This window comes from Amphiura filiformis, chromosome 16 (assembly GCF_039555335.1).
Source record: "Amphiura filiformis chromosome 16, Afil_fr2py, whole genome shotgun sequence".
Classification (NCBI taxonomy): Eukaryota; Metazoa; Echinodermata; class Ophiuroidea; order Amphilepidida; family Amphiuridae; genus Amphiura; species Amphiura filiformis.
The window spans coordinates 7,867,314-7,877,900 of NC_092643.1; the positions used below are offsets into that span (position 1 = coordinate 7,867,314).

The 10,587-nt window shown below is 46.4% G+C and overlaps 2 protein-coding genes and 1 non-coding gene across 3 annotated transcripts; 2 read left to right on the plus strand and 1 right to left on the minus strand.

The window, feature by feature from the left end:
• Window positions 1–2,376: 2,376 nt before the first annotated feature.
• On the plus strand, window positions 2,377–3,867 carry LOC140172403 (uncharacterized). The gene is made up of 3 exons (XM_072195551.1): window positions 2,377–2,758; window positions 2,873–3,148; window positions 3,428–3,867. The coding sequence occupies exons 1-3, from the start codon at window positions 2,377–2,379 to the stop codon at window positions 3,865–3,867; spliced, it is 1,098 nt and encodes a 365-aa protein (XP_072051652.1).
• Trnay-gua (transfer RNA tyrosine (anticodon GUA)) lies at window positions 3,214–3,286 on the minus strand. Its single transcript has one exon. It is a non-coding gene; the product is annotated as a tRNA-Tyr (tRNA).
• A 4,807-nt stretch (window positions 3,868–8,674) lies between the features above and the next one.
• Window positions 8,675–10,036, plus strand: LOC140172404 (uncharacterized protein F54H12.2-like). The gene has a single exon (XM_072195553.1). It carries the CDS (start codon window positions 8,675–8,677, stop codon window positions 10,034–10,036), a length of 1,362 nt encoding a protein of 453 aa, XP_072051654.1.
• Window positions 10,037–10,587: the final 551 nt, after the last annotated feature.

Consider the following 10,587-nt stretch of genomic DNA (forward strand, 5'->3'; position numbering starts at 1 on the left):
GCGCGAGCTATCGTGACGGGTATCGCTAAACACGAATTGAATGCTACAGAATATACGTGGAGATGTATACGAGATGGGAAGTTACAACAGGAACTACGCGCTAGAGCTTTACACGTCAAAACGGACGTCCCGACGAAATCCTGCGGATTGGAAGAGGTGGAGCGCTTCCAGAAAGAGGTTCCCGAGTATCAACTCTGCGTCGTCTCCAAAGACCAGTTTGATAAGATTATATACAAGGGTCCTCCGAAAGATAAAGGCATCTATCTTCTATATAACAACCATCATTTCGATCTGATTACGTCCATGTCCGCGTATCTTAACCGAAGTTATTGGTGTCACCCGTGTAAGAAGGGATACGATAATAAAGGAATTCATCGTTGCGAGAATTCTTGCAAGATTTGTCATTCGGGAAGCTGTCAAACATCCGACGATGTTACCGCCTGGACCTACTGTTCGGACTGCAAACGGTACTTCAAAACACCCGCGTGTTTCGAGAACCATAAGAAAAACGGTTCCACTATAAAACAGTACGGTACGATATGTAATCAATACTACAAGTGCGAGAAGTGCGATAGAGTTATCAATAGACAGTTTTTGAGAAAGGGAGCGAAACACAACTGTACGGATCTGTGGTGTCACATTTGTCAAGGTAACTTTCCCGCCGGACATAAATGTTACATTAAACCCTGCGAAGTTAAGGAAAATGGTAAAGAAGACGATACGCCATTCTGCTACATTTTCTTCGACGTTGAAAGCCAGCAGGACACGGGAATCCATAAACCGAATCTCTGCGTCGCTCAGAAAGTGTGCGAATCGTGCGCCGAACAGCCTCTGGAAGAACCATGCGACGTTTGCGGAGAAGATAAAGAGATGATTTTCAAAGGAGAGAGTTGTATGGAAGAGTTTTGCTTATGGCTTTTCAAGGGAGAGAGTCACAAACACGCCCGATGTATGGCTCATAATCTGAAAGGGTACGACGGCTATTTCATCCTGCAATTTCTGTACGAGAACGCCATCAAACCCAAAGTGATCATGAACGGCGCGAAGATCATGTCCATCACCGTACCTGGCCCCGACATCGTGTTCAAGGATAGTTTAAACTTCTTTCCGATGCCTCTCTCCAGACTTCCCAAGAGCTTCGGCATCAAAGAATTAAGCAAGGGTTACTTTCCGCACTTTTTCAATACGAAGCGGAACGAAAATTACGTGGGAGAGATGCCCGCGGCCGAGTTCTTCGACCCTGAGGGAATGTCGGAAGCCGGTAAAGATCAGTTCTTGGCTTGGCATACGGCCGAAAAAGAGAAGGGATTGGTATGGGATCTGCAAGAGGAACTCTTGAAATATTGCGTCAGCGACGTCGATATCCTTCGTCGGTGTTGCATGAAATTCCGCGACATGTTCATGAGAGTGACGAAAAAGAAAGAAGACGATCCCGGAGTAGACCCGTTAGATAAACCCCTCACTATCGCCGCCGCCTGTAATCTGGTGTTACGAAGAAATTTTCTTCAACCAAACACTATCGCCATTATTCCACCGCACGCGTACGGTCCGAACCAGAACTTTTCTCTCGACTCCATACGATGGTTGAATAATGTGTCTCTCGAGGAAGACATTGAAATACAACACGCGATGAACGGGGGAGAAGTGCGGTTGAATGGAAGAGTGACGGTCGATGGCTTTTGTTCGGAGAAACGTCGCATCTATTCCTATCATGGCTGTCTGTTTCACGGATGTCCCGACTGCTACGACGGGGACACTCTGAATCCCATCTCCAAGAAACCCATGGCTGAACTCTACAGGATAACTCTGTTCCGAAAGCAACAGCTGGAGAGCAACTACCCCGGGTACGAGATTATAGAAATGTGGGAACACGAATGGAAGGGGATTTGGAAAGATTTACCCACCGACGTGAAACTGCAGATCGAGGTTCCAGCTCATTTCGAACCTTTGGACCCGAGAGAGAGCTTGTACGGAGGCCGCACCGAAGCGACAAAACTATTCCATCAAGTCAAAGACGGAGAGGTCATCCGATACTTGGACTTTACTAGGTAAGTTGAATCGCCCGTCCTTAAACTAATTATTTCGATTCATGTATTTTTTACCTAGCAATGTCAACTAGTTGAAAAGAATAATAATAAGACATAACTTATTTTTGTTCCTGTTTTTTATTGGTGACTTTCAGCCTCTATCCCTGGTGCAACAAGTACCGCCCCTATATCGTAGGTCATCCGAAGATCTACACGAATAACTTCAAGGATATCTCTTCTTACTTTGGGCTGATACGGTGCACGGTCTTACCCCCCTAGATGGCTTTTTCATCCCGTCCTACCGGCGAGATGTCACGGCAAATTGATGTTCGCACTGTGCGGAACGTGCATGGAAGAGAAACGACAAGCCTACTGCCCTCATTCGGATAAAGCCCGAACGATCCGGGGTACGTGGGTGACCCTCGAAGTAGAGAAAGCCGTGAAGATGGGATACGTCATCGACAATATCGAAATCGTGTGGGATTGGGAACAACGAGCAGAGTACGATAAAGAGACCAAGACGGGCGGTCTGTTCACCGAGTATATAGACCAATTTCTCCAATTGAAACAGGAAGCTAGCGGCTATCCAGACTGGTGCGAGAACCTCGAAGACAAGGAGCGTTACGTCGAAGAGTACTACGAAAACGAAGGGATACGACTGGACTCCGAGAATATCGAGAAGAATCCTGGCATGAGATCGCTCGCCAAGCTGTGCCTGAACAGCATGTGGGGTGAGTTTAAAAATTAATAAAAAAAATTATAACCCGTACACACATCATCATCCTTTCATGTACGTACTCTTAGCAGAGTTCTTATATCTTAATTAATTTACTATTATTTTTCAGGTAAATTTGCGCAAAGATCCAATATGAGTCAAACGGTCATCCTCGACGACCCTTCCGAAGTATACAAGTTGTTGACCAGCGATAGCGTCACCGTCGACAATATTCGACTCATCAACGACGAAGTCATCGAAGTAACCTACCGGGAAGAAGGGGACTTTGCCCGAATTAATCCGAACACCAACGTCGTCATCGCGGCTTTTACAACTTGTCACGCCAGGTTGAAGTTGTACGAAGTCCTGGAAAAGTTAGGAGATCGCGCCATGTACCAAGATACGGGTAAGACACTTCTTCCGATAGTCCTATTAATAGTTTAAGAATAAAATAATTAATAAAAAAAAATCCCCCCCTGCCCGGGTTCGAACCGGGGACATTTCGAACTACGGTCGAACGCTCTACCGACTGAGCTACGCGGGGGCGCAGTTAGGTACTCGAACGATTAATTTGTACTTGTTTGTCCCTTTTTTTATTTACAGATAGCGTCATTTTCCCCAGTCGTAAGGGAGATTGGCTCGAACGATTAATTTGTACTTATACCTTCCTTTTTTATATTTACAGATAGCGTCATTTTCCTCAGTCGTAAGGGCGATTGGGAACCCCCTATCGGCGATTATCTGGGCCATTTGACGGACGAGGTCGACCCCAAAGACGGTAATCACATCTCTACTTTCGTCACGGGAGGCTGCAAGAATTACGTATACAAATTGGATACGGGAAAGACGGTTATGAAAGTGCGCGGGATCACCTTGAACGTCCGTAATTCCGAACTGGTAAATTACTCCACCCTGGAACGTATGGTACGAGGCTTGAAGTCGGGCGAAGGAGAAGAAAGGGTAACGGTAACCGATCCTCATCGAATCGTGCGTAACGTTAAAACCAAAAATATCGAGAGTCGGGTATCGAAGAAAGATTACCGAGTGGTCTTCGACAAGAGATGGATCGTGAATGGTTTTGAAACGCTACCTTACGGGTACGGCGTCTATAAAGGGGACGTTTAACGCGATCTCGATTCATTACCTATCGAGATGGAACAGTTGGAGCACGTACGCGAAGATCCTCCTACCCCGTGTCTCTGTAAAGACAATTTGAAAAAATATTCGACTTTTCCTATATTAGGGCTGGCTCTTCTTCTCCTCACTAACACGGCTTTGACCATCACGCGACATCAAGGTGAGACGAGCGTCAATCTCTGCCATAATTTCACCCTGCCCTCCGACCTTCCTTCCCTGCATCTAGCTCGAACGAACGTCACCAGCGTCAAGTTTAGGGAAGACTCGACGCATTGTCTCCCCCAACACACTCTTCACTTGGGAAAGGATATATACCTGAGCGTCTGCGACTATCGCGACAGTATTCGCGTAGACATCAGACGGTTCACGGGTGACGTAAAAGGCGAAGGAATTCTACCTACGATACGCGGTATTTACCTCTCTAGGGAACAGTGGCGAGTGCTAAAAGTTAACGTCAATTTCGTGGATTTCGTCATCGGGAAACTCGACGAAGGTTAAATCATGGATGCTAGACTCATTCATCCTTACACTGCCATTGTTTCGGGACCTACGGGTTCGGGGAAAACTCAATTCGTCAAACGGTTGATATCTGATGGGGATACGGTCGTAGACGGTCCTCCCGACAAGATTGTTTGGTTGTACGGGGAATACCAGGCAGCGTACGACGAGATGCGTGAATCCATGGATAATATACGTTTTATAGAAGGATTTCCTCAGGATATGGAGTCTCTGATCGATCCTTCGAAACTAAACCTCGTCGTCATCGACGATCTCATGGCGGAATTATCCGGAGATACCAGGGTGATGAACATGTTTACGAAAGGATCTCATCATCGTAACATGTCCGTCATTTTCATCGTGCAGAATCTCTTTTTGGCGTCCAAACAATTTCGCACCATCTCGTTGAACGCTCACTACATGATTCTCTTCAAAAACCCTAGAGATAACTCGCAGATTGTGCATCTAGCCAAACAGATCTTTCCCGGACGTGTCAAGTTCGTGCAAGAGAGCTTCGTGGACGCTACCCAACATCGATACGGATACTTACTGGTGGATCTGAAACCAACGACCCCAGAAGATTTGAGATTACGCACCGATATCTTCGACGGGTTGCGACAAACCGTCTACGTGCCGAGAGTATAAATGTCGTCGCGCGCGTCGATTACGTTCATTCCTCTACAAACATGTCAAAGAGACTGAAGCAGAACGCCGACGCTCTCCGCTACTTGGTCAAATGTAATCCTCGTCAGAGGAAAGCCATCATACATCACGCCGACAATGGTCTGGTAGATTCGTTGTGCGAATGCGCGCTCAACGTACTCAAGGGACACGTTCCGCTAAACGTTAAACAGAAGAAGAAACTTTCGATTCACAAACAACGTTTACGATCCTTAAGTAATAAAAAGGTGGCGCGCAAACGAAAGAGAGCCATTCTTAACCAGAAGGGTGGATTAGTCGGAGCTCTTCTAGCCCCCGTCCTAGGTACTATCGTAAGTCTATTGCTCAAGAAAAGAAAATGAAACACGCTAAAAAGATGATCCTCATTGACCCTCGCGAATTGGACAGAATAAACACCATGGTCGCCGATCGGGCTAGAACGAACGATGCGTCGGGTGGAACCGAAAACGATACGAAACGCGTTCTGGACCGTACTGATCTTTCGTTGCACGACATGATGCAACTGTACCATCAAACTCTCCAACGATATCTCAAGAAGGATAAACGTAACAGAAAGGAACCGTTGAACATTTTGTTGAAACGCGAGGATCGCAAACTAGATAATTCCGAAACGCCAGTGGAAAGTATCGACGACGCTGAAACGGAGGTTAAAATCGAACCAGTCGCTTCCCCGCAACAGGTTGACGACGCCGTAGAATCGGAATTATTGGAAACTTTACCCGCCTCTTTCGAAGCCAAAGCCAAGGCGTTCTTGAAGAATCTAAAACGTAATAGATCGAAAGGCATCCTAGATTGGTCCCCCGAAGGAGAAATCATCGTGTCGGGTACGAGAGTACAAGGATCTAATCTGGTAGATCTTGTACACGACGCGTTGAGAAATCGAAAAGGATACAAGAAACCGTTTGGCTGGGAATTGTTTAACGAAGCGTTAGCTCGCAACAACACTCCGGAATCTCTCATCACCAATACGGCTAGACGTAACGCTTTGCGCGATCGTAAAAATAAAGAACCGGGAGGAAAATCTGACGATTCCGAAGGGGTATCGAGCGTTACCCCTAAACGAAGACGCAGCGCGAGAACCCGGAAGCGTCGTAGATCCTCCCTGAATAGAAACATGTGGGAGATTTATTAACCTTTCGCAAAATAGGGCAAAATAAAAGTTTTTAAACGTAACAAAAATGAATAAAATGTCGTTGTTTCCTCTTTATTCGTCATAGCTTCGCTAGACTAACCATGGATAGGGACGTGGGCGATTACTTGAAGAGTTTATATTACGACGTATCGGGTCCGGGTAGTCTCGGGGGTATAGAAAGATTGTATAGAAAGGTTAAACGAGAAGGCAAGTTTCGTCTGACTAGACGCGATATCGAGAATTGGCTCCTTACCCAAGACGCGTACACTCTGCATAAACCGAGTAGGAGGCGATTTCCCAGAAATATTTATTTCTCGGACGGTATCGACCAAACGTGGCAGATCGATCTCGTAGAATTTCAGAAATTGGCCAGATATAATCGCGGATATAAATTCGTCCTCACCTGCATCGACGTGTTTTCGAAATTTGCCTGGGCGCGACCCTTGAAGGACAAGAAAGGACCTACCGTCGCCTCGGCGTTGAAAAATATTTTCGAGGAAGGAAGGCAACCTACCCAGTTACAGAGCGATAAAGGGAAAGAATTTCTAAACAAAGACGTGCAAAACTCTTGAAAGTTAAAATATCCATTTCTTTACCACTCAGAACCCCGATACCAAAGCGGCTATCGTGGAAAGGTTTAATCGAACTTTAAAAGATCGTATTTTCAGGTACTTTACGAGAACGAATAGTTCCGAGTATCATCGCATTTTGCGAGACGCTGTCCACGGTTACAACGCCAGCTACCACCGCTCCATCAAACAAAGCCCCGCCAGCGTGACTAAAGACAACGAAAGCGCCGTTTGGAAGACATTGTACGGAAAATATAAACGTTTGAGAAAACCGAAAAAGCAGAATCTCTTCGAGGCCGGCGACCTGGTCCGCATCTCCGTCGAAAAACTACCTTTTAGAAAAGGGTATCTACCTCAATGGTCCGAGGAACTGTTCGTGGTGGCGAAAAGGATCGACAGACGAGTACCGGTGTACGTGTTAAAAGATTTCAACGACGAAGAAATCGAAGGCACCTTCTACGGCCGGGAGATTCAAAAAGTCACCAAGGACAAAGACGGTCTGTTTAAAGTGGAGAAAGTCATCAGAAAGAGAAAACGTCAAGGCGTTACCGAATATTTCGTCAAATGGTTAGGTTGGCCCGACAAGTTTAACAGTTGGGTCGTGGATCTGGAAGATTCTGTATAATACACGCGCGTAACCGTCTCCAATCATCACTCTTAGTTCGACATCCGATCATGGCGGTCGACGCGGGAGAATTTTACGTTACGTTACCTAGTAACAGTTCCTTCGATTATTACCCCGACAATACTCTGAACGATTTCACCACCAAGTTATTCAAGCCTATCGACCTCTACGGTGATTGGGAAGTCGCTCTGACCGAAATTTCTTTCCCTCACTCGTTCTACAATATCGTCGAACCTTTCAATAACGTAGTCTACAGCGGAGATGGGACGGGAAGTAACCTCAAAATGTTTACCATTCCTCAGGGTTATTACCAAAACCTGGAAGAGTTATCCCTGACCATACACGAGCTCATGGACGATCTCGGAAAAGAGAACGTGAAAATAACCGTTAATAAAAACACTCAAAAGGTCAAGGTGAGACTTCAAAACAACGCCTTTATCGAATTACATCGGCAGCTCTTGTCCATTCTCGGATTTACGAAAAGGGACACTCTGATCGACGAAACTACCGAGGCAGATTTACCCATGGATCTAAACGGAGGGCTATACTCTCTGTACCTCTACACCGATATCGTCGAAGATCAGATCGTTGGGGACGCGTTCGTGCCCCTCTTACGTTACGTCCATATCGATAAACGCGACGGCGGGGAAGTCGTTACGCGTACTTACCAATCCCCTCATTTCGTCAAGGTAAAGATGAAACGTTTCGATACCATCACCATGAGTATCAGGCAAGACACGGGCGAGAAGATTCTATTTCAGCGCGGCAAGATCATCGTCAAGCTATGTTTCAGAGCCGTCAAAACGGGATTCTTTAAAAGGTAAAACGTTACGACATAGACGTCATTATCATCATGGTAGGCAGACAACAAGGAGGTTACGTCCAGACGGGTCGCGGAGAGTTCCCCGTTTTAGGGGATCCTGAATGCAAAGGGGGTACGGGTTAAAGTATTCTCTCCGGAATGTTCAGAGCGGCCGTTCCTTTACTCAAACGTGGCGCTCAAAAGTTGGGTAAAGAAGCCCTTAGAACGGGAATCAACGTGGGCCAAGACGTATTGAGCGGTCAAAATCTAAGAACCGCCGCTCGACAACGCGGTCTGGAATCGGTACGAAACGTTCTTTCATCCAAGAAAACGACCGTAAAGAAGAGGAATCAGCGTCGATCGTCTAAACAACCCGCTCGAAAAGGTATAAAGCGAAAGACTACCGGAAAATCGGTCATTTCATCGCGAGCTAAGCGAGCGAAAAGACCTCTGGATATCTTCGACCGTTAAGTCTACGTTACGCCAAAATGTCTCTCGTCAGTAACCACTCCTGCCCCTGTTCTAAAACGGAAACGGATCTATTCAGCGTTCCCCCGACTCAGACCGATATACTAAGCAGTCAATTTCTCGAATATAAACCGTTGAACGCCGTGACGTCGGATGGACCGTTGGAATTTACGGTACCGGGATCTCCGGATGGTTACTTGGATCTGTCGCAAACTCAACTGTATGTCAGGGCAAAAATCACGTTACCCGATGGAGCCGATATACCGCAAGACGCCCCGGTCGGACCTACGAACCTGTTTTTGCATTCGATGTTCAATCAGGTGGACGTCCACTTGAACGATAGAATGGTCAGCGTCGCTTCCAACACTTACGCCTATCGCGCCATGATAGAAACTCTGCTCACTTACGGATCGGACGCTACAAAATCGCACTTGACATCGTCGCTCTTCTACAAAGATACCCCGTACAAAATGGATATCTGCGACCCCGCGCTAATAGACGATGAAGCTAACGTCGGACTGAAGAAACGTGCTCAGTTTACCCATAATAGTCGCGTGGTGGATATGGTCGGGATGATTCATTCGGACATTTTCTGTCAGGAAAAGTTTCTATTGGGAGGCGTAGATCTTAAACTCAAACTTCACAGGAGCAAAAACGAATTCTGTCTACTGAGGGGTATCAGACCTCAAATCCAACAACCCGCGTACAGAGTGCAGATCATGGACGCCACTCTCTTCGTAAGGAGCGCTAAACTTAATCCGACATTGACCATGTCTCACGCCAAGGAGTTGGAACGCGGAGTTACCGCCAAGTACCCTATTCGTCGCGTGGACGTCAAGAGTTTCTCGATCCCGCAAGGTAATCTATCCTTTGTCCGCGAAAGCTTGTTTACGGGACAGATACCCAGACGTATCATCTTTGGACTCGTTGATAATACTGCCTACAATGGATCGTACGCCAAGAACCCATATTTCTTCAAACATTTCAACTTGAATTACCGAGCTCTACACTGCAACGGTGAAACCATTCCGTGGAAACCCCTCAGACCTCGTTTCGAAGAAGCCGACGCTCAACCTAACCTCCAAGGACATATAATGGCTTATCAGACGTTGTTTCAAGGCACAAGCAACCTGCACAAGGACCGAGGCGTACAGGTAGCCAGGGAAGATTACGCTGGCGGATACACTCTGTTCGCCTTTGATCTATCGCCGGATGCATCTGACGACGCTCACCTCAACCTTTTACGTAACGGATCGGTTCGTCTCGAATTACAGTTTCAAGTACCCCTTCCTAACACGGTCAACCTGGTCGTCTACGCCGAGTGGGATTCCATGCTGGAAATTACCAAATCTCGCAGCATCGTCATCGATTACGACCATTAAGATGGATACGGTAGATCTGCTTCGATGCGTCAAATCCGATCCTATCGTACGCGACATATTCGGAAATGTTTTACCCAGGGATAAACTTCCTACCAAGATCGAGAAACCATTTCCTCGAGCGTACATCGTTAACACGGATACCAGTAAGGAACCCGGGAAACATTGGGTCGCTTTTTACTTCGAAAACGAACGTTACGCCGATTTTTTCGACTCTTACGGAAACGCTCCCGGAAGTTTAGCCGTTGAATTTGAGACTTTTCTGAAACGTAATGTCGAGAATTACGGTCATAATACCAAAATGCTTCAAGGAGATTACAGTACCGTCTGCGGACAATTTTGCCTCTTTTACCTCTATCATCGTTGTCGCGGTTACGATACGCGAGAAATTGCTCGAATGTTTTACAAAGACCCCGAGATCAACGATATACTGGTCAATGAATTTATCAACGAAAAGTACGACGCTGATTTTGAAGTGACGGATTTAGAGTATTTAGTAAACCAGATCGCTCGACCCTTTATGGAGGCGAGTCGTAAAAAGTAGTTATTAGATT